The 27,821-nt window shown below is 44.3% G+C and overlaps 1 protein-coding gene across 1 annotated transcript; it reads right to left on the bottom strand.

The window, feature by feature from the left end:
- Positions 1–27,821, bottom strand: NRROS (negative regulator of reactive oxygen species). The gene is made up of 3 exons (XM_036351816.1): positions 27,709–27,821; positions 6,288–6,408; positions 1–2,602 (listed from the first exon to the last, which is right to left on the bottom strand). The coding sequence occupies exons 2-3, from the start codon at positions 6,393–6,395 to the stop codon at positions 632–634; spliced, it is 2,079 nt and encodes a 692-aa protein (XP_036207709.1). The 5' UTR covers positions 6,396–6,408; positions 27,709–27,821; the 3' UTR covers positions 1–631.

The raw sequence follows: 27,821 nt of genomic DNA, 5'->3' as shown, positions 1-27,821 counted from the left end.
TTCCATTTACTGCACAGATAAACTCAGGGCTCAGTTACTGTTCTGTTCGCTTTTCCATGGAAGGATCATGTTTGCCTGCCAGCAACTCCAGGTATGAACTCTGCCTGCAGTGGCAATGCAAGCCAAGATAGGAGGTGACAGTTCTCATCTCTGAACCCCCAGCTCGGCTCTGAAATTCTGTTTTTTGGTGGACTCCCAGGGCACTGACCCTCACCATCCACAGGAGATGCTCTTGAAGTCATTTTTGCGATGGGGGAGCACTGAGTCGCCACCCTTTCTCACCAGCTCCATGGATGTCATCAAGGAAAGGGCACTGAAAAATAACCTACGTGAAACTACCAGAAAACATTAAAGAAAGAAAAAAACGCAAGCTGTGTTTGACTTTAAAAATATTTATGAAACATGTTTCTTATTTGTGTAACATGTCGACTAATAAATATTTTACCAGGATGATAAGGATGAATCATGATGACGGAGGGAGAACTTGGAGTGACTAAGGAATGGTGACCTGGTACACTTTAATTTAAAGCTCAGTTCATCAGACTTGTCCTCTGCATCAGATCTTGAAATTTGGCAGAGCATGTGTCTTTCCAAGCACAGACCAGATTTCTGACCTTGAATCGTAGCCAGGTCAGTATATGGAGGGCCAGTGGCAGCGGCTCTTGATTACCTGAAGCAGAGGCTTCTTAAAAGTGAAAAAGGTGATAGTGCAGGCCACCAGCAGGGTGAGGCAGCTGGGGAGAATGAGCACAAGGTACAGCAGGTCCATGTTCACCCTTTCCCACTTACAGTCCTGAGGCATGCCGCTGGGCAGGTCCACCAAGCGAACGACCCTAGAGGACAGGTTGCAAGTGATCATGGCCAAGTCGGAGATGGTGTGCAGACTCTGTAGGGCCCCCCAGCCCTCCACCCTGCAGCAGTCATACGGATTCTGACTGAGGTAGATGGTCCGAAGACTTGTCATGAGCTGCAAAGACATGGCCCCCTGGGGAAGGGCCGTGAGCGAGTTCCTGCGGAGATCCAGGGTCTGCAGAGCCAGGCTGCCCCTGAATCTGGGGAAACTGGTCAAAGAATTTCCGGACAGATCCAAGTCCCTCAGATTCCGAAACCCAGAGAAGTCCAACTCCGTGAAGCTGGCACTGAGGCCCACATCCCTGAGAGATAGGGCTTGTAATGTGGGGGCAATATTCCGGAGAGGGGTAGTGCTCCCATTCAGAACCCCCCAGTTTCCAGAAAGGTCTAAGTGGGTGAGGGCAGTCCCCTGGAACGAGCAGTCTTGTAATGCTCCCAGCCCACAGCCCTCCAGAGAGAGGCTCCTCAAAGATGCCACGTTCCTGAAATCTACACAGCTGGGAGAGCCCACGCCGTCTAAACCAGCTGGCTGGGGACAAAGTGAGATCTGATTGTGGCTCATGTCAACTGTAGTGATGTTACCGGCATCAGCAAAAAGGCCGGTAGGGACACTCAGGAGCTGGTTGGAGCTCAGGTTGAACGACCGGAGGCTCTTTAGGCAGCCGGGGATCCCGGGAGCCAAGTGCAGCTCCGACAGCTGGTTCTGGCTCAGGTCCAGCTCCAGGAGCGCTCCTGGGGGCTCGTGCTCCCCAATGTGGAGCGTCATCAGGCAATTCTGGTTGAGGTTCAGGTGGGAGAGGGAAGACATCTTCCTTAGGAAGCCGTCAGGCAGGTATTGGAACTGGTTCTGGCTCAGGTCCAGGAAGCGTAGATCTGCAAGGTCACTGAAGTCAAACTCCTCCCAGAGGTTAACTGTGGTGATGTTGGTTATGTTGCCATCTACAAGGAGGAACTGGGCCACCATCTCCTTTGGCGACGAGGTGTTGTACAGGTCCTTGTAGAAGCCCATGTTGTTGTCCCTCAGCAGGAGGGTGTGCAACTTGCTGGACTGGGGCAGGAGTGGGAAAAACAGCAGCTGATTGTGCGAGAGGTCCAGCACCTCCAGCTCAAAAGCAGCCCCTTCTCCTGATGCCAGGAACCACTCCAGGTTATTATAGCTGACATTGAGGGACTGGAGCTGCGTGAGGCTGAAGTCCACAATGCAAGGGAGGTTGTTATAGGCCAGGTTGAGGTGTCTCAGCCCAGCCAAGCCTTCGAAGGCTCCACCCTCGATCTCAAAGATGTAGTTCCTCTGCAAATCCAGCTCCTGGAGGTGCCCCAGGCCCTCAAAGATGGAGTCGTCCAGCCTCATGATGGTGTTCCTCGCCAGGGACACAGACTCCAGTGAAGAGAGGTTCTGGAGCATGAGGGCCGCCATGTCTTCCGTCAGGGAGTTCCCCGACAAGTCCAGCCTCCGCAGGGCCCGCAGGCTGTGGAAGGCAGCTGCCGTCTCCTTGTAGCTCTCCGAGAGGGAATTGTCAGGCAGCGCCAGGCTGCGCAGGCGGGCCTGCCCCAGGAAGGCCTCACGACCAATGCGCTCCAGGTGACAGCTGTGCAGACTGAGGTTCTCCAGGAGCGGGTAAAGCTGGAGGGAATGATTCCACAGGGTCTTGAGAGGGTTGGCATCTAGGATGAGCGTCTGTGAGTGGGGAGGGAGATTGCTGGGCACTGCAGCAAGATTCTGCTCTCGACAGTCAGCGACTCCATCGACCTAAGTTCAAAAACACACTGGTCAGCAGGAAGAGGCCTCTGAAGCAGGGGTTTGGGTACATAAACTTAGTTCAGTCATCAGACTGTTCCTGCAACTTTGGGGAATGGCTCCAGAGATCATAATTTTTTAAAAAATGGATCAGACCCTGTAGAAAAAAAGGGGAGCTTTTCTTTGTCCTTTACCCTCACACTAAAATAGCCAGCTGGGAGCTGAGTTCCAGGCCTTGTCTAAAACACACAGCATGTTAGAGAAGATCTCAGCACCTGCCCACCAGGTGCTGAGTGGTAACAATAGCATTTGCACTTTGGTTTTAGCTATGAGAGGGACTGAGAGCCAGGCCTCTACCTGGATTTGAATCCTGCCTCTGCCATTTATTTCCGTGTGGCTTTGGGCAAATAATTTAACTTACGTCTGTCATTTCCTTTGAAAAATGGAGATAAAAATAGTACTTACGTCAGAGGACTGCAGTGAGATTAGACAAGAGACTGCAAGGGCCTGACACACAGTGGGCACTCTTAATGCCACCTGTCACCATTGCATTGCAATCGCTCTACCATTACACCTGTGTGTCTAAGAGGGACACTGCCTGACAACCGGCAGTGCTGTGGCATCTTCATTTCAACCAAAGAAATTTTGTCTCAATATTCCTCCACATTCGGAGTTGACAAATGTCTCAGCTTAAAAGGACTTCAGAGCTCATCGTCACCCTGAATTGCACCGAAAAGTAGAGCGGGGTCTGGAGAGAAGTGGAGAGAGAGTCAATGGCAGAGCCGGGGCCAGAGCCCAGAGCTCTTAATGCCCAATTCAGTGCTTTTCCTGGATGCAGTTCTACCTTGTGCTGCAGAAGGAGGCAGGAGGGATGGGACGACCCTGGTCTCATTGCAGAAGTCACTCAGGCCTTAGGATGAACTCAGCCCAATGTTTTACATGATTGGCAACAATGATCCACCATAGGATGTTAATTAGGAAAAAAGTTTGAAGTGACAAGAAAGGGGAGTAATGGCCTTCCTTTGCACAGACAAGGTCTGTGATTGCCTAAAACTGTGGGTCCAATCCCAGGGGCAAGAGGAATAATGGAAAAGGGGAGAAAAATCTGATAGAGAAGGAGAAGCACCAGTTTGGAGAGATGACAGACTCAAGTCTGAATCTCAGCTCTGTCACGTATTAGTATTGGGCCCTGGACAAGGAATTAACTCTCACAGCCCCAAGTTCTTTATCTGATTATTAAAATAAAACCTTCTAATAATTAAAAATTGATCTAATATAGAAATACAGAAAATTAAACTCTTCAGTAACCTCAGCCTCTTCCTCAAAGAAACACCAATAACTTTTTGTTACATCTCCTTCTGGACTCTTTCCTAAAGATATTATCTACCTTTTCTAAACAAACAAAACCCACAATTTTTAAAAAATGAGTCTGCATTCTACAAACTGTTTAGTTACCTACAATCTCCTCAATAATATGTAATAGACATATTGCTCTGGCAATAAAATAAATTTGATCATCTTCTGTTTAGCAACTGTCTCTTAATTCATTGCATGAATAGAACAGTGGTTAAGAGCAAGAGTTCTAGGGTCAGTGCATCGTGGTTCTGGGTTTTAACAAATGGGTGATCTTGGTCTTGTTACCTAACCAGTTGGGACCTTCATTACTCCACCTATTAAAATGAAATTATACTTGTAATTTTCTCATAGGATTTTTTTTCTTCATGAGGATTCTCTGTGATTATTTATGTAAAACATTTAACACAGAGCTTGGCACATAAATGCTTAATAAATGTTAGCTATAGTGATAAGTTTTATTTAATCGGTTAATTTTATAGAGCATTGGAGTTGTTTCTCATTTCCAGATGAATTTGTGAAGTTCTTTCTACACCTCCCCTTACCCCAACAATCTTTGGAATTTTTATAGGAGATGCATTACAATCATGGAGTAATTTGGAGAAGAACTGACATCTTTGTAAAATTAAATCTCCCCATGCAGAAACAAGATGCATTTCTTTATTTGAGTAAGCGCTGGTCTCCCCCACACAGGGACTCTCTGGAGAATGTTGTGGTGAGGGGCTTTCCAAAAGGAGTGAGACCCTGTTTTATCACAGCTGTGGAGGCCATGAGTGTCACACCCCTGCAATTCCCTGGGGTCCCACTGAAGTGCTGCAAAAGGACCACAGGGCCATCAGAGCCAAAGAAAACCTCCTCATTCCATTTTATTATAACATCACATGGCTAATGCGAGGAGGGGCAATGGGGGGGGGAGCGGGTAACCTGGACTCTCAAACCCTCAGCCCTATTCAGAAAAGCCACAGGAAATCCACTCCTTGAGCTCACTGACAGCTGAGTCCCTACTTCTTCCCACCAGGCTAGAGAGGGTCAGGCAGGGAGTCTAGCCTGAACCCCAAAAGACTCTCAAAGAACTCAGGCTTTATTCCCTCCTCTTTGTATGCCTGGTGACTCCTGAATTAGCTACTGCAAACTTAATCTTTCATCGCCTCTGTAAAGGAATAATGGAAGTCTGTGTAGCAGAGGCTAACAACAATAATAATGGATAAAATACGTAGCACTTACCACATTCAAGGCACTGTTCTGAGTGCTTTACATACATTAACTCATTTAATCGTCGTTAACAACCCAGTGTTATGGTATGATTGCTTGGCATTATTAACACCTCCATCTTTTACAGATGAGGAAACTGAGGCAGAGTGGCCCGATGTCACCAGCTAGTAAGAGGTGGAACTGGGGTTTAAACCTGGTTTGGCTCATAACCTCTCCCCCACACTGGAGGATGCTATAGTGTAGTGGTTAGAGGTTACCAAAAGTGGTTAAGAACTATGACCAGTTGGGTTTTTAAGATTCTTCAGCCTTAAGAACACATTTTTTAATATAAGTATTAATCCAGACATCCAATTAGTCTTCCCAGTGCCTGGGATATAACAGAGTTCAAATGTATGTTTCTCAGGCAGATGTTTACATCACTGAGTTACAGGCAAAGGGGAAAATTTCTAGGAATGTGCATGGTTGTTATGTTTGCACAGATAGGCTGAAAGCCCTGAAGAGAGTTGACCACAAAAGCTCGGGTATCTACTTCCTGGATTGTCTTAAACCTAAGCATGGTCAGGGATGTTGCTGTGCAGTGCCCGTGGGCAGCATGCTCTTCAGAACAGCATCTTTAAAAAAATCCGCATCTGAGAATATCTTTTTATTGATTTTTTTGGAGAGAGGAAGGGAGAGAGAGAGAAAAAAAAATCGATGTGAGAGAAAAATATCGATCAGTTGCCTCCTATACACGCCTCCACCGGGGATTGGACCCACAACCTAGGTACCTTCCCTGACCATAATCAAACCCACAACCCTCTTGGTGTATGCAACGACACTCCAACCAATTGAGCCACTTGCCGGGGCTTCAGTACAGCTTTTTAAGTAATTGCTATCAACTCAAACATAAACCCTGAGGCAGGGCTTCTTCAACTTTAATATGCCTCACCATTATCAGATCCCAATAGCTTTAGTGGGGCTCAATCACCCAGATTTTTAACAAGGTGCTTTTGTTCCCGGTGGCTCACTTAGGCCTGTCCCTGAGGCCTCGTGCCTTCAGTGGGTTCGCAAAAGGTGGGGCAGAGCCTTTCCAAATGGACCAAACCTTGTCAACACAGGAACAATGGACAACTCAGTTCCTGGGAAAACTCACCAACTTGCAGCACCTTTGGCAAGCAGCTGTGGCTACTCCACTTCGGGTCCTCCATTCCACTGTCAAGAAGTGAAAACCAAGGCAGAGCCAGAGAGGCAATAACTCCATCTCAAGTGCAGCACTGTGGACAGAGGGCAAGGGAAACACAGTCAGAGAGGGACGTGCCAGAGGGCTGCTTTTCACTCTCAGTAGAAGGAGCCAGTTCCAAGTGGTGTCTGGTCTTGCAAGCCCATTGCTGCAGGCAGGTGGAAACCCGCACACTCCTTACATACCTCAAGTTAATCAATACTTTCAACCTTTTACTGCAAGAACTCACTTTCATTTTGCCCCTACCATCTGATGGACAGGTGGCTGAACACTGAAACTCCCAAGAGTCCAGCAACAGAAGTGAGAAGCACAGGATTTGAGGAACCAGGTTTCAGGTCACCTAGAGTTTGTCATGTTTTTTAGTTCTGTTGACGTTTTCTTCCCAAAGCTCAAATCCTCCTGATGTGTCACCTGAGCTCAATAAATACGTTTTGAATGAATGAATAGCGAACTAGAATTGAAATATAAATGTTGCCACTGGTCCCATAGACTAATTGCTGACATGAGGCTTTTAAAAAAGTGTAGATTGCATTGGTTAACTCATTTGAATATAGCCCTTTGAAAATAGGACTTTGATATTTTGCCTGGATAAAGGAAAAGCTAAGGGGAAAATGAAAAAGCAATCTTCAGTATAATAAGGATTATTGATGAATTATGATTCCCAGCCCTCTTATCATGCCAGTGAGCACAGAACAGAAGTCATGAGAATGCTTAAAATTATATAATTTGTGCACGGTGGGGGTTGGGGGTCCCTCAGCCTGGCCTGCACTCTCTTCAATCCGATACCCCTCGGGGGATGTCCGACTGCCGGTTTAGGCCCGATCCCGCAGTTGGACATCCCTCTCACAATCCAGGACCACTGCTTGATTGCCCCTAATCGCTCTGCCTGCCGGCCTGATTGCCCCTAACCGCCTCCACCTGCCAGCCTGATCACCCCCAACTGCCCTCCCCTGCCAGCCTGATCACCCCTAACCACCGCTGCCTCAGCCCCGCCACCATGGCTTTGTCCGGAAGGATGACTGGAAGGTCTCCGGAAGGTCTCCCAGTCTAATTAGCATATTACTCTTTTATTAGTATAGATACCAACAGAATTTTAGAACTAAGAGAAACCATAATGGAAATATAATATATCCTCCACCATCACATTTTTACAGGTGAACACACAAAGAAATAATAATGGCTTATTCAAGGTTCAAGATCAACTTAGTGGCACAGCTGGTAACAGCTGGCAGATCCTCTTCTCCGAGCTCCAGGACAAGAACCAGACTAATTACTCTCACTGCAGGTGCTGTTAGATTGAACCCTCCTATTGAAAGAGTTTATAGACACAGGTGGGTGGAATCCCCTCCCAGCTCGGCATTCGTCAGAATCAGAGGCAAGTGCCTGGCCCCAGCATTCTGACGGCCCCATCCTCTCCTTGACCTCTACCTGGGAAAGACGGCAGGGTCTGCTCTCCAGTCTTCTCATGGGCCAGCAGCACCAGCACTAACATGAACCTCCTCACCTGTTCCATGGACCCTCTGCCTGACACATCTCAGCTCTCTAGGGCCCCTTCCTCTTTCCCTTTCTTTGAATGAGTTTACACAATCTCTAAGGCTAATTTTAACTTCCTGGTTAGATTTGAATACTCATTAGTGAAAACAGACTAACAGAAAGACTAAGTGAAACCGGGTAAATCAACTTCAACCTTCACTTCAGGTCAGATCAGCTCTCCTTACCACAGAGGAGACCTCCAATTCAGAATAATTCACAATTCATCAGTATTTGCCCAACACTGGGAATACTCTTCTCAGACTCTCCTTCCGCTTCTGCACCTGTGCAGGAATTAGCACCTCTTGGCATGTGCAGGGCACAGATGGCAAACACAGAACCATATGGGCTCCTGTTCTCAGTATCTTCCCGACATACACACACACACATACACACACACACACACACACACACACACACACACACACACACCCCTGAAACCCTGAAACCTTGGGATCACTGCCCATCTTAAAATAAGGTTGCTAGACCTAGCAAATTATACTAAAAACAAACAACTTTTTTTTTTTTTAAATATATTTTATTGATTTTTTACAGAGAGGAAGGGAGAGAGATAGAGAGTTAGAAACATCGATGAGAGAGAAACATCGATCAGCCGCCTCCTGCACATCTCCTACTGGGGATGTGCCCGCAACCCAGGTACATGCCCTTGACCGGAATCGAACCTGGGACCCTTCAGTCCGCAGGGCGACGCTCTATCCACTGAGCCAAACCGGTTTCGGCAAAAAAACAAACAACTTTTTAGTATAAATATGTCCCATGCAATATCTGGGACATACTAATACTAAAAAAAAAAGAAAATTCATTGTTTATCCAACATTCAAATTTCAATGAGTTTCCTGTATTTCATTGAGAAGAGACAGGGACTGAGAACCATGGACCTTCTCCCGCCTCTCCTCCTTCACCATCTCTGTCAGATTTGGGATGGGTAGCCTGGCCAGCGTGGCTCAGTTGTTGAGCATGAACTATGAACCAGGAGGTCACAGTTTGATTCCCAGTTAGGGCACATACATGGGTAGCTGGCTCAATCCCCAGTAGGGGGCATGCAGGAGGCAATCAATCAATGATTCTCTCTCATTGTTGATGTTTCTCTCTCTCTCTCTCTCTCTCTCTCTCTCTCTCTCTCTCTCTCTCTCTCTCTCCTCCTTCCTCTCTGAAACCAATGAAAATATACCTAAAAACAAAACAAAACAGATTTGGGATGGTACTTGTTGTGACACTGACCCTTCTAGAACAACCAGCTCCATATATTGAAATACTGATTCTAGATGTCTTCAGGGAAAGAGTGCAGTTTCTTCAGGGAGAATGTAACTCAGACTGGAATGCTGGATAGGCCTCATGTCACTAATGCTCAGAGTGTAATTTTATTTTCTGGGTCAACAAGACAATTTTTGTAAATTTAAAATATCTATTCCCCTTCTTCCTAAACTCAGTCAAACAACCCAGGAAAACTTTTGCTGTACCTTCTGGGCAACTCCGAATGTGAGATAGCCTGGGGAGATTATGGAATTTAGAACCAAACAGATCAGGATTTTAATTCTGGCTCCAATATTTGTTATTTGTCGTTGAGCAATTCACATACCGTCTCCTAGACTCAGTTAATCCTTCTAAAAATGGGGATAATAATATCCATTCAGAGTTTCAATGAGAATCAAATAGTATATGTGAAAGTACTTTGTTAACTCTGAAGGTAACATAACTATCTTACCTAATAATAGACAAACATGTAAATTGACCATATCTTTGCTACACTAACCAGCCAATCAGGAGAGTATGCAAATTAACCCAACAAAGATGGAAGTTAATTTGCATACATAGGCTCCAAGTGGTGGAGTAAAGCCTGACGGCCCCAGGGCTGGAGCAGCAAAGCCTGACGGCCCCAGGTGCCAGAGGCAAACTGGTGCCAGCAGCCAAGGGAAGGGAAGGCCTATTGCACGAATCTCTTCATGCAACAGGCCTCTAGTATAACATAATTATTATTGACTAGAGGCCCAGTGCACGCAATTCATGCATGGTTACGGTCCCTAGGCCTGGCCTGCAATCAGGGCCATCTTCTCCAGTTGCCCACAGCCAGCCCCGCCCCCACTGTCACCCTCCACGGTTCCCCGTTTGCCATCGGGCGATCGGGGCGGGGGGGGGGGGGAGACCGAGAGGTTGGCCTTTCTTGCCCACTCGCCAGCCCTTCCCCCGCTGCAGGTCACCCTTTGTGTGTGGTGTGACTGGTAGGGTTGGGGGCCTTGGCCTGTGCCACCCACGATCAGAGCCTGTAGGCCGAGAGGGACCGAGAGGTAGCCAGTGTACCTCATAGTGACTGGTCGAGTGGTCATTCTGGTCGTTCTGCTGTTAGGGTCAATTTGCATATTACTCTTTTATTATATAGGATGAGTTCAAACCACCAGTGAGTTGGTTGTGTGTGGTTGTTATTCCTACATACAGTCTCCAATGTAATTCAGCAATTACACAAAAAAGAAAAAATAATGAATAATTTGGCCCTTGCTGGTTTGGCTCACTGAATAGAGCATATTGAGTCCATTCAGCCTGCAGACTGGTAGGGTCCCAGTTCAATTTCGGTCAAGGGTCCATACCTGGGTTGTAAGCTCAATCCCCACCGAGGTGTGTCAGAGGCAACCAATCAATGTATCTTTCTCACATTGATGTTTGTCTCTGTCTCCCCTTCCTTCCCACTCTCTCAAAAAATCAATGGAAAAATATCCTCAAATGAAGATTAACCAAATAAATAAATAAATAAATAAAATAATGAATAATTTGGCTGGAAGAATGAATTTTTCATATTAACTGTATAAAAAATATGAGGGGGAAAATTAAAAAATTTAAAATAATATGAGGGAAGGTTGGGTTAAACATTCTACATTAATAAATTCCAGAATAAGGCTAATCCCAGGAACAAAGGACTATGCTTGTTGAGAGCTGTTTTTCCTCAGATTCATGGTTTATCCATCCTCTACCCTGCTCTGGTTTGCAGGGGCTGACTTTTGAAGGCTCTGTTCCCAAGTTCTAGGTGCCAGTTGGCCTCCAGCTGGTTTGGTCAATGGAAGGCACTAGTGGGAAGTTAGAAGGAGGAGAAAATCCAGGGTATTTCTCTCCCTCTCTGCCTTGGACAGAGAAGTCCTTGAGCCTCTTTGGGTGACTCCTAGTTCTGTTAACACCCTCCTCCCTTTATCATCATCCTACCCAGGGGAGGTCACAGCCTCCTGAAATTCCTTTTCTCTGGGATGACTGTCTGTTCCCTGGTTGACATCTCAGCCTCTTCCATCATGTGTAGCAAATTTCCTGCATTAAATTTCCTCTGTTTTAAATGATCTGCATGTTTCTGTTTCCTGGTTAGACTGTGACTGACACAATGATATAAATGAGATTGGGCTTTAAAATAGTACTAAACAAACAAACAAACAAAAAAGGTATGTAATGACTTTGAGAAGAAATGAAAGACTAAAAATAATAGCCACTTCAGTTGAGAAACACTTCCTGGAGTGTGTAGCTGGAGAAGGCTTCTTTGGAGCCATGCCACTGCAAGGAGTATCAGATAAACAGTTTGGATACCAAGCTCATCGGGGAATTTCATGAACTGTCTCCTGTGCACACAGGCCTACCCACACTCAACCTCAGTTGGGTGAGGACCACTCAACAGTATCTCTAGCTCTTTGAGAGTGTCTAATCTTGAGTGTACAAATAAGTACCTGCCCTACTTTACTCCTATGTCTCTGACATCTTCTGAAAAAGACATCATTTTTTTAAGCCAAATGTTGCTCATCTTAGATACATTTTTGGTGGAGAAAGGAAAAACAATGAAGGGTGCACAGAGCAGCTTGGCATTAAAATTTTAAATGAGGTAACCTGGAACCTCCCCTCATTCTAATTAAAAGGACCTGGATTAATGGTTCCTATTTCATGGGCTATAATCCACTGGGGAAGCCACAGACTTAATATAAAGGAACGAAAAATCAACCTATGTCCCAAGTAGGGACTGAATAAGAACTCTGTCTCCTGCTGGTCTGGGGACCATTGGGAAAATACTCTATATAAGACCTGAGATCCTGACATGAGAAGCAGATGACATTAACAGACTCTGCTTGTATCTGTTCTTTTTAAACCAGTTAAAGAGTTCCTTCCAAGTGCGGAGCTAGAAAATGGTTAGTCCCATTTTCTTTGTATTCATTTATTTATTTATTCGTTTGTTTGTTTAATCCTCACCCAAAGATACTTTTTCCATTGATTTGTAGAGAGACTGGAAGGGAGGGAGTGAGGTGGGAGAGAGAGAGAAACATCGATGTGAGAGAGACACATTGATTGTTTGCCTCCCAAGGGAGCCCCTAACAGGGCTGAGGAACCTGCAACCAAGATATGTGCCCTTGACTGGGACTCGAACCCACAACTCCTTGGTCCACAGGCTGATGCTCTAACCACTGAGAAAAACTGGCCAGGGAGTCCCATTTTCTTTTATATACAGTCTATAAATCCTAAATTCTTTTCCGTTAACAATTTCTATAAAAGCCTCTCTATATCTTTTATCCAGTCATGGTTATTATGATTATGAATAACGCTAGAGACTGTGAGCTTCCAATTAGTGAAAAGCTTTGAAGAACAAGATACCACTGACCCAGGTACTTCAGGAGACAAGATTCTGTACTGTGTCTGTAACACTTTGACTTGGAGATATTGAGATTATAAATCCTACCTCATGTCAAAGTGAAGTCCTCTTAGTGTATCATTTATATTTTTCCTTTGTCTTCTAGCTATCCTGTTTGTGTCTAATCATCACAAAATGTTCTTGCTGGTTCTTAAAATACTAGGATTTCAATGCTCAGCTGCATCTTGTATGTAGCCATTAATCTTGAGACTATACTTCTAATTGGTTATCATGGAAACCTGAGATTCAACCCCACATCCATCCCTCATCTATAAAGAGTATTCCCTTTTAAGGCAGAAAGACAATATGGATTTTTGTCTGGCTTTTCTCTTCTCAGATCTAGTTATAACAAATAAGTGGTGAAAACAGATTCATTTCATAAAAAAATGAATGGAGACAGTAACCTGAAACAAGAGAACACTAACATGGGGAAGAAAAATGCACATTGGCTGCAAAAATTCCTGTTTTAAAAATTATCCTTGTTTGCTTTTTCTACTTTCACAAAAGAATAGGGAGAAACTCCTGCTTCATTGACTCAAGTAAGGTACAGAAGACTGATTGGTGGCCGTGGTCTGTGTGAAACAATGAAAGGGGTGGGGATATTTGCTCCTTTTGGAAAGAGCTTCCTGATCCTGGTGGTGGTGGCTTGGCTATAACATGGGGCAGCGCTTCCATACCCCTCCCTGACCACATCAGTTCTGGGCTCGGGATGCTTGGGTGGGAGAAGATGCCACACACAGGCCAAGGGACACGTGGGTGGTACTTGCTTTAGCAGTGGACAGGGAAGAAGGTAAGTGAAATCTTTTGACTGGTCTCTGCTTCCTCAAGTCCTGAAATTTCCACCAGAATAGTTCAGGAGTGCAGTAGCATTCCTTTTACCTCAGTCAGGCCCTGTGACACTTAAACACATATGTATAGTATTTTTTTCCAAATGTGTGTAGATTTACCTATATTAAGAAAATATAACTTCTTTTTAAAAGGGACATTAATTCCAAGTAGCTTTCTGTTTTGATGCAATGTCTTAATTCACTGTAAGGACCAATCTCGGGCATTTTTATCCATAAAAAGGTTTCCTTGTACTCAAACTTCGGGAATACTAAGAAGTAACTCTGATCTGAGTTCTGGTTTTGTTTTGTTAGGGTTTTGGATACATTTGCAGGAAAGGTTGCTGGATTTCTAATATTCAGGGGCACCCTTGCTATCACCTCTGCACTCCCGACTCTCACCTCCCCACCTTCTCCAGCTGCCATTACTACAGCAGCTGTCACCAGAGCTAGGAAGCGACCTTTTTGCTAAAGGCTCTATTAGCAAGAGTTAAGAGTGTTATACAGATATTAGCATGTAATTGAGCATTTTCTCTTCAAAGTAAGCTGAAAAGGCTTTAAAGAAAGAGGTCTTTGCAGAAAGTGGGCAACTCGCAGAGGTATTTGGTGTTAGAAACAAACGTTTATACACTGGTCTGGGGGAGGGACTCTGAAGCAGAGTACCCACACGAGCAGGGTGTGCATGTGTGCAGGTGACACCGGAAACACCAAACACACAGGTGCTAGATAGAGGGCTCCACCGAGAGGGTGGCAGCCTCTGTTTAAAAGAAAAAGAGCAAATCCTACCTCGGACCCTGGGAGAAAGGGAAGGGCAGCTGGTCATGGACCACAGCGAAGAGATAACAAAAAACAGAAACCCCACTCTGACCACATCAAACAATCCCTACTACCAAGAAGTATTTGAAAGCCTCAGGCAAGTAGCTTTGGTCTCTTTGATTCTTAGCAAATAAGTAAGTAAGTAAGTAAGTAAGTAAGTAAGTAAGTAAGTAAGTAAATAAATAAATAAATAAATAAATAAAGTGAACTCAACCTCTACTAAATGTTCAAACTTAGCATTTCCCACGGTGAGACCAGCTGCATCTCTGGCCTCCAGATGTGATGCCTTGGGTAACACAGAGCTTCATCTTAGAAGTACCCTAGCCAAAAATGTTTGCCCTGAAGCCTGAGAAAACCTAAATGGTGTGTGTGTGTGTGTGTGTGTGTGTGTGTGTGTGTGTGTGTGTATGATTACAGGTGACCAAGAAGCATAATAACCAAGTCAAATGTATGTACCTTGAGTGGATTTGGGGTTTTTAAAACTATCTAAAAGAAGAATTTGAGACAATTGGAGAAATTTACATGTGTACTAAATAATGTGTTTTCAAATGGTATTGTGTACAGATGATATTATGTTATCAAGTTATTACTAATTATCTTAAGTATGATATTGTTTTGGTTATATACGAATGTGCCCTTCTTCTTAGGAAATGTATGCTGAGTATTTAGAGGTGAAATGTCATGATTTCTACAATTTATGTAGCCTACTTTCAAATGGAGAGTAAAAAATTAAAGTAAAATATTACCAACAGGCAAATTTAGTATTGTACTTTTTAAATTTTTTCTGTAAATTTGAAACCTTTCAAAATTAAAAAATATGAGGAAGATTAAATAATTGTTGGAGTTTCTAAAGGGAGAGGGGAAATTTCCAAGAATATACATTTTTCAAATATTCTTTTCAGAAAGATTCTCAGCAAACTTTAAATTAAAAATGCATATACACAGAAATCTTTAAAATATCCGGGAATTTTTACCATTTGACATTGAAACTAGAGCTTCCAGAGAGTTTCTCATACCTGAAAGGAGCACAGAAGTGTTAGATTGTGTGTCCTGATGTGGTTCAAGAAATACGATGGATGCATTAATGTAACTTCCACTGTCCAGGCCAATTGCTCTGATCACACTCCCAGTCCTTCTGGAGGGGTAGCCCTCAGGAGAAGCACACGACCTCACCAACACCTCCACCTCCACTCCACCTCCACCTCCACCTCCACCTGCTTGGCAGAATTTGGGGGAAGCACCTCACCAGGGGAAGCCAATTCTTACATGCATCCCATGAAAGATCCCAGTGCATAGAGACAAGAGAGAGAATTAGCAGTGGAAACTGGAGCTAAGAGGCATACAGAAAGTGGAATTGAATTTTTGAGGGATCTTGTCTTGAGGAATAGAAACTATGAGGTAGATACCAAGAAAATAATGAAATAGTCAACAGAGGGCAGAGATCAGAGAAGACAAAAGAATGACAAGAGGGCAGACCACACAGCTGGAAGAGAGGGTGGGGAGAACAAGTGCCAAGGCTGCCTCATGGGGTTCCTCACGGCTCTCCACAGGGACAGGGCCATTTCCCAAGCTCCATGCTTTCCTATGACAGCACCTCACCACCATCACCACCCAAGTAGCTGGCCCAAGAGTTGCCAACAAGAAGAACATAACTAAATAATGTCAAGCACAAAGGACAAACCTGAATGTAAGATTGTTTTTATGTGCATGCAAGCTTTGTGATGCTACCTGAAAATTAGAGAAAGTGGCTGAAATCTAAATTGAGGAATGTATTTTTCGAAGGCAAGAATCATCAAGGAATGCTAAAACTAAAGAATGAAAACTTGTTGGGAAACAAGAGACTAATATAGCCTTAGAGTATCTTATTAATACTCTACTTGTTAATTTTGCACACTCAAAAATAATAGCTTTATAAGTGGAAAAACCAGCAGACACCTCTTTAACCAAATGATCAAATTATTAAAGAGGCCTTACTAGGGTACTTGGCAAAATTTGAATACAGATAATTGATGAAATAATAATATCATGTCAATGTTAAATTTCTGGATTTTGATCATTGCACTGTGGTTATGCAAGAGTCTATCTTTGGTCTTAGAAAATATACACTGAATTTTTTAGAGGAAAAGGAGCATGTTGTTGCAACATTACTAATGTTCCAATTTCTCTTCATTCTCATCAGCACCTATTCTTTTCTGTTGTGTTTATTATAGCCATCTTTGTGGTTATAAAGTGCTACACTTTGTGGTTTTGATTTGCACTTCTCTAATTAGTAATAATGCTGAGCATTTTTCACATGTTTATTGACCATGTCTACTTATTTTTGGAGAAATGTCCAAAATATATATTTTTAAATCTAAAGATTTTCTTCAGCCGAAACCGGTTTGGCTCGGTGGGTAGAGCGTCGGCCTGCGGACTGAAGGGTCCCGGGTTCGATTCCGGTCAAGGGCATGTACCTGGGTTGCGGGCACATCCCCAGTGGGAGATGTGCAGGAGGCGGCTGATCAATGTTTCTCTCTCATCGATGTTTCTAACTCTCTATCTCTCTCCCTTCCTCTCTGTAAAAAATCAATAAAATATTAAAAAAAAAAGATTTCTTCAATTATGATTTTGGAAATACATATAAAAGAAAATGAAAAAAATGGTTTATAAAATTAAAGAACCAGTTCTATTCTTTGGTCAAAGTAATATATTCATATATTTTGCAAAGATTCATATTTAAATGGTGGATGCATTACAAAAAGAATTTGCAAATTGAAGATTGAAGTGACAGAGCATTTATTTATTTATTTATCCTCACCGGAGGATATTTTTATTGATTTTTATTTTTATTTATTTATTTTTTTAAATATATATATATATATTTTAAATTTTTTATTGATTTCAGAGATGAAGGGAGAGGGAGAGAGAGAAAGAAACATCAATAATGAGAATCATTGATTGGTTGCCTCCCACATGCCCCCCACTGGGGATCAAGCCCACAACCCAGGCATGTGCCCTTGACTGGAATTGAACCTGGGACCCTTCAATCTGCAGGCCGATGCTCTATCCACTGAGCCAAACCAACCAGGGCTAAATATATATTTTATTTTTTACAGAGAGGAAGGGAGAAGCATAGAGAGTTAGAGACATCAATGATGTTTCTAGAAACATCAATGAGAGAGAAACATCGATCAGTTGCCTCCTGCACACTCCCCACTGGGTATGTGCCCACAACCAAGGCACATGCCCTTGACCAGAATCGAACTAGGACCCTTGAGTCCTCAGGCCGACGCTCTATCCATTGAGCCAAACCAGTTAGGGTTTTATTGATTTTTAGAGAGAGAAACACCTGATGTGTGAGAGAAACAGTGATCGGCTGCCTCCCCTACCCGCCCTGACCAGGGATCAAACCCACAACCTAGATATGCACCCTGATCGGGAATCGAACCAGCAATCTTTTTTTTTTTTTTATGTATGGGACAACACTCAACCAACTGAGCCACGTGGCCAGGTGAGCATTTAGAATTGTGATATGTGCACGCATACCTCATGATCTGCCTCTCTGGCTTTCTCTCTTAATGATGATGTTGAAGTATAGACAACAGAATGGCTTTTGAGTCCCTGTCTCCCAATAACTGTTTCATATCCTGCAAGTGGGAGAGCAAATTTACACACTTTTTCTGAAAAACTATTTAGCATAATTTATCAAAGATCTTGACATCATAAGCTACTTTTGATTCAGTAGTTCCACTTCTAGAATTTATCCTAAGGGATTACAATATATGTAACTAGAGGCCTGATGCATGCTAGCTGCCGGCACCGGCTTCCCTAGCTGCCAGCACTGGCTTCCCTCTGGCACCCGGGGCCTGTGCCTTCACTCTGGCCGCCGCCTTCCACCTTTGCTCCGGGCCGGAGCCACCTCCTGCCCGCGCCGGCTGGCTCCATGGCCGCCACCCAGTGGTCAACCCTCGGCAGCCGGCCGGGGCTTGCAGGAAGCCAAACGTCCTGCCCAAAGGAAGCCAAGTGTCCCGCCCGCTCCGGCCAGCTCTGTGGCTCCAGCCAATGCCACCATCTTTGTGGCTATGGGCGCCACCATCTTTGTCGCAGAGTGACGGTTAATTTGCATATTACCCTTTTATTAGTATAGGTAGTATTTTTACAGAAATATTTTCTTATTTTCCAACAACCCACTTAAATGACTATATTAAGACTAGTTTTAAAATAATAGAATCCATCTATCATTTCTTAAAATATATGTCATAATTAGAGCCTAATAAATATTACTGAAATAGAGAATTTCTTGTAGGTATTTAGATTGAAATTATTGTGAGTGTGCTTAAAACAATCATGTCTGGAGTTAATGGAAGAAAAAATATCATTGACTAATAGCTAAAATAAGTTTTATTATAGACGTTACTTTCTTTTTTCCCCCCAGGGTCCAGGGATTTAGATTTGGGGTTGCATGTTCTTAGCCCCTGGAAAGGCAGCAGTAAAAGTTAAAGAAAGAGCCCAGGCTAAGGGGAAAGATGGAACAGGTTCAAAGCCTGGCTCTGACCTTGGGTACATCACTCAACTAAAATGGGAATCATAAAGCTTGTGTTGCAAGACTTACTATATCCAGACAAGGTTTAAAGGAACACTCAAACAATTGTCTTTGTCATCATTACAGTGCCTTCATCCCCAGGAGGTGCTTCCACACACCCAGGGTGGGAGCTCACTGCTTTGTAAGTGGCTGGTTGTACCATTGGGGCCCTTGGCATTTGCCCCTAGAAGTTGGATCCCCTCTAAGCCTGGACAAAATAAGTGAAGAGTGGCATCATTTTAAATTTGTTCGAGTGCTAATTAAATGTACGTCCCTGAGAATCTGTGTGAGAAAGGACAGTTCTGTTGCAAGTGCCTTCTCTGGCAAATGCCCTGTCATTCAAATGCAGTAACTGACCATCTTTTTGAGAAGAACCGTAGCATTTCTGAAGGGACTACACACCACTATTTTGGAGGTGAGAACACGCAGGCCAGAGAGATGAAATGATAGGAACAAGGTGCCAGAGGGAACACCGTGTAGTGGTTTCCAAGTGCTGTTCCCACCCCACGCCTAGCATACCTGGTCAGCCAGGGCTCCACCCGGGCTCATGAGAAGAGTCTCATCTTGGAATGGTGGAGGCTGCCTCTTCCTAGAGGGAGGTTGGAGGCCACAGCAACTCTTCTTCCCTGGGATTCTCCCCACTACCACCCTGGGAAGCCAATGTGTGAAGTGTCGCATAGAGCACTACCCTGCTCGACTCAGGGCCACGAATGAGTCAACTGGTTTCCCTCTGTGGTCAGGGTCAGCCCTTACAACCAACAGAGGTCATTCGATTCATTCTGTTCCATGGCCACAGGCTGCACTTGGCCACAGGTCTTTAAAAGTGCAAATCTGCTTCCCTGGGGAGGTAACACCTTGCTTTTACATGGCTAGTGGTAGTTCCGTGGTGTCACCATTGTCTATGAGAGACCCACATAATACCCGTGGATGGGCACCCAACCCATAATGCATTCGTTTTAAACTTCTCATTTCCTTTCTGGGTCACAGGTTTGTTCTCTCTGGTCACTTCTCTCCAGTTGTGGCCATTGGTGACAATAACGCCGGCCTTGCCAACCTCACAGGGCTGTGTTGAGATGGAATGAGAGGTGTGTGTGAAAAAGCTTTGTCAATGCAAGGAAATGTTGTGGATTTCATTAGTAAGAAAAGTAGTGTCAGAATTAAAGGAAAGGCAGAGTTCCTCTGTGCAAGCGGGAGCTGGTGTTGAAATAAATGAAACAGAGCAGATGCAGTATCTTCTTCAGTCCGTGTGAGCTGCCGGATGTGGACCTTGGGGTGTTCAGAGAAGGTGAGACCACCCAGAGCCTGTGGGAGACTAAGGGCAAGATAGGGGTTTTAGGTGATAACCGAGGCTTACTGCCCAGATGGAAATATATCACCTCCACACCCTAACCCTTAGTTCTCTTGAGAAAGAGCACACCTGAGAAATGAAACGATATGTAATCCTGATTACTGACCAGCTAAATGGGATAGTATTCAAGCTTCCAGATTGCTTTCCTGGCTCATAATTATAATAGGTAACGTTTATGGACTGCTCGTCTTGGGGTAAGTGCTATGCCAGATGCTCTACATATATTAGGGTCCTCACAAAACCCTAGCAGGTAAATTTTATCATCCCCACCTTACAGGTGGTAAATTGAGGCTCACAAAGGTTTAGGCCATAGAGTTAGAGCATGTCAAAGCAGCAATTCAAACTTAGCCTGTGGTTGAGTTCAGCAAAGCTCAACCTCAATACCACAAGCCCCACCCTGGGATGCTGGCTATACTTGACTAAAAAGCGTGCATTTTCACACACTGTTTCCTCTGTGGAAAAGGCCCTTTTCCTGGTCTCGAACTCAGCCGTGGGCAAACTACGGCCCGCGGGCTGGATCCGGCCCGTTTGAAATGAATAAAACTAAAAAAAAAAAAAAAAAAAAAAGGCTGTACCCTTTCATGTAATGATGTTTACTTTGAATTTATATTAGTTCACACAAACACTCCATCCATGCTTTTGTTCCGGCCCTCCGGTCCAGTTTAAGAACCCACTGTGGCCCTCGAGTCAAAAAGTTTGCCCACCCCTGGCTAACTCCTACTCATCCTTCAAGGCCTAGTGCATATGTTACCTCCTCATCACATCCTAATAGTTCAATAATGCATATAATATGCTAGTATATTATAGATGAAGTTCCTATTGATTTTTAGAGAGAGAAAGGCAGGGGAGGGAGAAACACTGATTTGTTGTTCCACTTATTGATACATTCATTCATTGCTTCTTTTATGTGCTCTGGTCAAGGATCGAACACACAACCTTGGTGTATTGGGATGACTGAGCTGCCCAGCCACAGCTGGAAGATTTTTTATTATTATTGATTTCTATGTTTATGAAAATGAATGTGAGCAACTCCTGTCAGTAATTTAACTTTCCTCCTTTTCATTATAAAAAAAGTTAGCATATAGTTAAGTTGAAAGAATTTGACAATGATTACTCGTATACCCATCACCTAGATTCTAAGCTTCACTTTTTTTTTTTTTAAAGAACTTTATTGACTTTAAAGAGAGGAATGGAGAAGAATAGAGAGAAAAATCCATTGGCTGTTTCCTATACTTGACCCTACCGGGGATTGAACCTGCAGCCTGTGCCCTGACCAGAAACCAAACCCACCACTCTTTGGTGTACAGGATGATGCTCCAACCAACTGAGCCACACCAGCCAGGGCTACTATTAACTTTTTACTAGTTTTTATCACATATCTACCCATCTGTCCTTTTATCCATCCTTCAATCCATCTTATTTTTTGATGCATTTCAAAATAGAATGCAGTCATCAGTATACTTCCCTCTAAGTAGTTCAGAATGCATATCAAGTGATTTAACTTAAAAATTCCTGCCCTAGCTGGTTTGGCTCAGTGGATAGTGTCAGCCTGTGGATTGGAGGGTCCTGGGTTCAATTCTGGTTAAGGGCACATGCCCGGGTTTCAGGCTTCATCCCTAGTAGGGAGTGTGCTGGAGGCAGCTGATTAATGATTCTCTCTCATCATTGATGTTTCTCTCTTTCCCTCTCCCTTCCTCTCTGAAATAAAAAATATATATATTAAAAAAATAAAATAAATTTTAAAGTTCCTATGTTTTCAATCTTCTGGATCAATATAATTAATTTAATCTCAACTTAATTGAGATTGCAAAGTCAGGTATTTTATTTGGGAAAAATATTTATGTCTTATAAAAAAATAATTTGATAATCACTATCTTACTATTCTCAGCCAAAATTAGGAGGAAAACAATTCATACTGAACTATAAATGACTGCTATCCTCTTTCATGCACTATACTTTAATGGGTATTTATATGATAATTATGAAAAATAATAAAGTTTAATGGTATAGTTTCAGGATGGCAGGGGAGATAAATTTGCCTTTCAAAATCCCTCAAATTATACTGGCAACGTGGCTATTCTAAGGCTGATTTTTTAAAAAAACTTATTTGAATTCACAGAAGAATATCCCTTCCTACCCCTAAAATAATGATTTTTAGGAAATCCTTGAATGAATCCAAGACAATTGGATCATACTTAATGCTACTGGTTAATAAAAATAGCACTTGAGGTTGCAAAGGCTTCTTACAGACATTTGATCTCATTTAATACTCATAACACTTCTACAGAGTAGGCATTATTCTCTCCATTTAAAATTTTTTTAAATTGATTTTAGAGAGGAAGGGAGAAAGGGAAACAACGATTAGCTACCTCTCGCACATGCCCAACGTGGATCAAACCCAAAACATGGGTATGTAGCCTGACCAGGAATCAAATACCCCGCCTTCTGGTGTATGGGACAATGCTCCAACCAACTGAGCCACACTAGCCCAGGCCATCTCCATTTTTTTTTATTGTGGTAAAATATACATATAATTTACCAATTTAATGCCTTTCTAGGAGCATTAAGTAAATTCACATTGTCATTCAACCTCACCGTTACCCATCTCCAGTACTTTTCATCATCCCAAACTGAAGTTCTGTACCAGTTAAATGTAACTCCTCATTCTTCCCTCCCTTCAGCTCCTGGTAACCATGATGCTTTCTTCTCTATATATTTGCCTACTTAGAGGCCCGGTGCACAAAATTCATGCACAGGGGGTGGGTTCCTCAGCCCGACCTACACCCTCTCCAATCTGGGAGCCCTCAGGGGAGCCCTCTCCAATCCAGGAGCCCTGACGGCTTAGGCCCACTCCCCATGGTACTCTGCTCTCTGCGGGTCCTGGCCGCTCTGCATCCGCTGCCCAGAGGCTCTCTGCGGCCCAGAGGCTCTCTGCAGCTGGGGCAGGACACTTGCCTCGTCACCGTGGCAAGGAAGCAAGCATTCTGCCAGGCTGCTCACACTGCCCACTCTCAGCAGCCACCCTCCAGGACTGGGGGACTCCTGCAAGGCTGAAGGGACTGGGCACCACCATCTTGTGGCTATGGGTGCCGTCATCTTTGTGATGGAGTGACAGTTAATTTCCATATTACCCTTTGATTAGATAGGATTCTAGGTACCTCATATAAGTAGAATCATGTAAATGGAATCATGTAACATCTGTCCTTTTGTGTCTGGCTTATTTAATTTAGCATAATGTTTTCAAGGCCACTCCATTGTATAACATGTATCAGAATTTCATTCCTTTTTATGGCTGAATAACATTCCATTGTAAGTATACACCACATTTTGTTTATTCATTCTCCATCAATGCACAGTTGGGTTGTTTCGACACTCAACCATGAGCCATGCCAACTGGGCATGTTTCTACCTTTTGATCATGGTAAGTAATGCTGCTATGAACATTAGTGTACAAACATCTATGTTCTAGTCCCTTCTTATTATCTCCATTTGACAGATAAGAAGCTCAAGACTCAAAAAAGCCAAAGTGAATTGCTCAAGTCACATAGTTTGTAGACAGTGAAGCCAAAACCAAATCTGAGTTCTGACCCAGGTAGGAAGTGTTCAATGTGAACCTGTTTGAGAGGAATATACATTGAATGAATGTTTATCTGGATTGCATAGATATGTATTTATTGGTAAACAGCTACTTCACGAATCCCACCACAGTAGCCTAGCCACTGTCTTGGAACTCTCAAGGCTCCCACCATGATCCAGCAATCCAGGACCCTGCTTCTAATGATAATGTCCATTCTGATTGGTCAGTGCCTATACCATGTGGTGTCTGATAGTCTAAACATCACCCCTGAGTGTTCATGGGTTCATGATCTCTGTGGGGATGAGACAACCTGTTGACACCATGGATTAGACCTATGACAAAGGTGAGGACCTTTAGATGTTCTGCTAAAGAAACCAGAAAGTCTAAAAAACAGAGGATATAGAAGGGAATAAGAAGTCAGTATTATTAGCTAAGATGGAAGCTTAGGAACTTGAGGAAGGATGCAAGAATCTAGAACAGCGGTTCTCAACCTGTGGGTCGCGACCCCTTTGGTGGTCGAATGACCCTTTCACAGGGGTCGCCTAAGACCATCCTGCATATCAGATATTTACATTACGATTCATAACAGTAGCAACATTACAGTTATGAAGTAGCAACGAAAATAATGTTATGGTTGGGTCACAACATGAGGAACTGTATTTAAAGGGCCAAAGGTTGAGAACCACTGATCTAGAACAAGAGAAAGGTCATTGGGGGAGGCCCATGAGGAAGTCACAGGGTACCAGGCTGGGCAGTGATAAGGAGACCATTAACATGTCTGAAGCTGAAGTAGTGGCCCAGGGCTAGTCAGGGAAAGACGCATTTGCCATTGACCCTGCAGGCCGAAGGAGGGACTTCAGCCTTGGCGTCTGGTGGGACCATTGAGAGGAGACACCGAAAGGGCAGGAGAGACCTGAGGGATCACGGCTGGACAAGGAGAGGACAGTAGGGAAGATCAGGAGGAGCCAGTGTCCAGCCTGACATCTAAAGTGGAGTGACATGAGGCTATTGAGGAACATGATGTGTACGCTCAGGTGAGCTTCTACTGGTCACTTTGGGTGCTGGGCTTCCTCACTCACTTTCTGCTTGAGAAGAGCCAGGGTGACTAGATAGAGCCCCAAGTGCTATCTCCTGAAGAGAAGTCCCCTGCCCACTCTTTTCTTTCTTTCTTGGCAGCAAAAAGTAGTGTAGACACATGGCAGAGCACCTGACCAAGGCAACCTTCTAGGTTGTGTGTGGAGTCCCTGTGTCCTCAGGGCTTTGTAGCTACATTTAGCCCATTATTGGGACCAGCCCTGCTCTTCTTGCCCACCTCGCTGGTGAGAACCATGACAGATCCTCTACTTCCTCCTGTATTCCCTTTGTTCAGTCTGAAACTACTCATGCATTAAAGTGAGAAGACACATGTGGTTTGCTCTCAGCACCTGACTCCATTTGCTCTGAAAATCAGTTGGTTTTGCCTACCCACATTCATTTCTCCTTCTGGTAACAATTCCTTAACTCCCCTTTGAGGAAATCGCCAGTTTCTTTCTTTATTATTTTAATTTTTAATTGTGGTAAAATAGACATAACAGAAAATTTACCATCTTAACCACTTTAGGTGTAGAGCACAGTAGTGTTAAGTGCATTTACATTGCCATGCAATCAACCCCCTTATTTTCTGAAGAAGATCGTGTTCAGTTGAGTTTGACCTTCACTCCTGGTTCCAAGGAGAGGCCTGGGAACAAGCCTGGGCCCATCAGAGCCTCCTATTCCCTAACCACGGTGATTGGTTTATAATGGGTTCACGAAGCCAAGCCCATGAGAATCAATGCAAGGATTGTTGCTAGAACTTTGGGGAAAGAGGCTTTCTCTTCCTGCTTCAGATGCCAAACTGGTGGCAATTAAGCTTGGAGCTGCAGGCACCCATCTTTGCCACCGACTTTAGTACCTGCCAGAGAATGAAGCCTACACAGAGGAAAGCAATGCTGAGGAATGGAGATAGATGGATTCCTAGCCATGTTTAAGCACCTGGATCTAGCCATGCCTGAAGCTATTTTCCATAGACTTTTTGGTTATTTGAAACAATAAATTCACTTTTTTCTATATATTTTTTTTTGCTGAAGCCAAGCTAATTGGGTTTTTGTCATTTGTAACTAAAAGACCCCTACACTCAGATTTACAGTTACTCGTGAGGCTTGATAAGATATAAATATCACTGTCCTTTTTTCCTCTCCTTAATTCTCTCAGCTTTCAGAGATCGTCGCTTAACCTAATCCAGAGCCTCCCACACGGTGAGCCATGACAATTCATTCAATGGTGAAATTGAGAAGAATAGTTTTAGGAAGGGAGGGAAACGAGTATAATAATGAAATTTTACTAAAGGCAAAAGTATTTGTCACTAAGGTGTGACCACATCAGTGAGCATCACTGAGCACACAGCAAGCCGGTCCTGAGAAAGGTAATGTTTTTCAGTCATGGTTGAAAGCCTCCCCTCCCCTAACTTATGTGGTTATAATTGGATCTGAGGCGTGAGGTACATCTAGTTGTCCAGCCAAGAATCTGCCTTACGCCTTGTGGTGTGGAGACACACTGCAGCCAGGATGCAGGTTACCATCAGTGCTGGTGTCACTCTCCCAGGACAAAGAAAGATCAGGGACAGACAGGCCAGTGCATCCCTAACTCGGGCCCCAGGACAGACGCCAGGAGCCTGCTATCTGTCTGGGAGCTCTGCTCCTGGATGATGGGTTGAAACACTATGTGGGATCAGGTTTCTATGGGTTTTCATGAAGTGCCATGAGGTTACCCATTGGATGAAAGCACCCTCTTTGTGAAACAGGTTTCTTGTTTCTTTTTTTCTTTTTTAAACCTAAAGGCAGGAGTTGAGCTGGGGTTTTCTGTTTGTTTGTTTGTTTGTTTGTTTGTTTGTTTGTTTGTTTTCCTGGGCCCATAATTCTATAATTCCCTCTAGGAACTCTCAGACATACCTGTAAAAACCTATGGGGTGTGTGAGGCCAATAAGTAATTCTCAGGGCTGTAAAACCCACAGAAACAGCCTGTGCAGTGCAGACAGTGGGTGAAGAGCAGAGAAAACCTCAAAAGACCAGCTTTATAAATTCAAAACATTTCTACTGTCCAAGCTCCCAACAGGCTGTACCCATCACGGAAGAAACCTCCCAAGGGTTCCCCAGACCAGCCCTACCCGTGAGCTCCATCCCGAGGACCATGCCTCAGCCTCCCTGAGTCGCAGCCACTGTTGGGCACGTGGTCACCTTCTCTCAGGCGCCAAGTGAGCTGGCGCCCATTCTGAAGGCAGTACAGAGCCAGAGCCGAGTCAGTGGCTCCTCACTTATGTCAGCTCCTGAGTGCATGGGAATATGTGCTGAACCCTCCAGAATCCAGCCTGCATGGAGGCTGTGAGGAAGAGCACTGGACAAAGGCTCAGAAAGGCCTGGGATCTGGTCTCCCTCTGACACTTACTAGCTAGCGAATTTCCCCAGAACACTGTGTGGCGAAGGGGCTTTGCCTGTCTCCTTCAGAGCTCTGTCCCCAACACCCAGAGCAGGCCTGCACGTGGAAGACATCCGTAAGTATGTGTTGCTGTCCACCAGTATCAGTGTCCTCATCTATGACTTGTGGGGCAGGAAAGAAGATCCAAGCACCCCAACATGCTGAGCGCTCACCGAGTAGTCTTATTGCATCCATTCATCCAACCCAGGAGGAAGCTTTATTGTTCCCATTTTGCAGATGAAGAAACTGAGGCTTGGACATTCTCCTCACAGGGCCAGTAATCAAACTCTCAAACCAGGAATCTGAAGCCCTTGTCGGTTCCCCTACGCCACACCACCTTGTTCAGTTCTCAGTGCTCCTAGGGGCGCGAATCCACCTACCCCCGAGCTGTAGCCCCTGCACTGAGCACAACAGCGGTGGATCTTGGCTTCAGCGAGCCACTACCTCCCCGACAGTCCCCAGCTGTGGGCCGAGCTCGCCCACCTCAAAAAGGGTGGCAGCCCGCCACGCAGGAAATACTCACGGCTCCCGCGGGCCCAGGCGGCTCCTCCGAGCGCATCCTCTCCCAGGGCTCCGGCCTCCTCGACAGCAGCCCAAAGCAGGGCTGGGCCGCCGCCTCTCTCTGGAGCATCAGAT

The sequence above is a fragment of the Myotis myotis genome, unplaced genomic scaffold (genome assembly GCF_014108235.1).
Source record: "Myotis myotis isolate mMyoMyo1 unplaced genomic scaffold, mMyoMyo1.p scaffold_m19_p_2, whole genome shotgun sequence".
In the NCBI taxonomy this organism is placed as follows: domain Eukaryota; kingdom Metazoa; phylum Chordata; class Mammalia; order Chiroptera; family Vespertilionidae; genus Myotis; species Myotis myotis.
This window is presented reverse-complemented; position numbering and strand designations above follow the sequence as displayed.

Coding starts and splice junctions, on each gene's coding strand:
- NRROS (XM_036351816.1), bottom strand. CDS start 6,395: ATGGAGTTATTGCCTCTCTGGCTCTGCCTTGGTTTTCACTTCTTGACA. Junction 2,603..6,287: donor GCCAAAGGTGCTGCAAGTTG/GTGAGTTTTCCC, acceptor TTTTGAACTTAG/GTCGATGGAGTCGCTGACTG.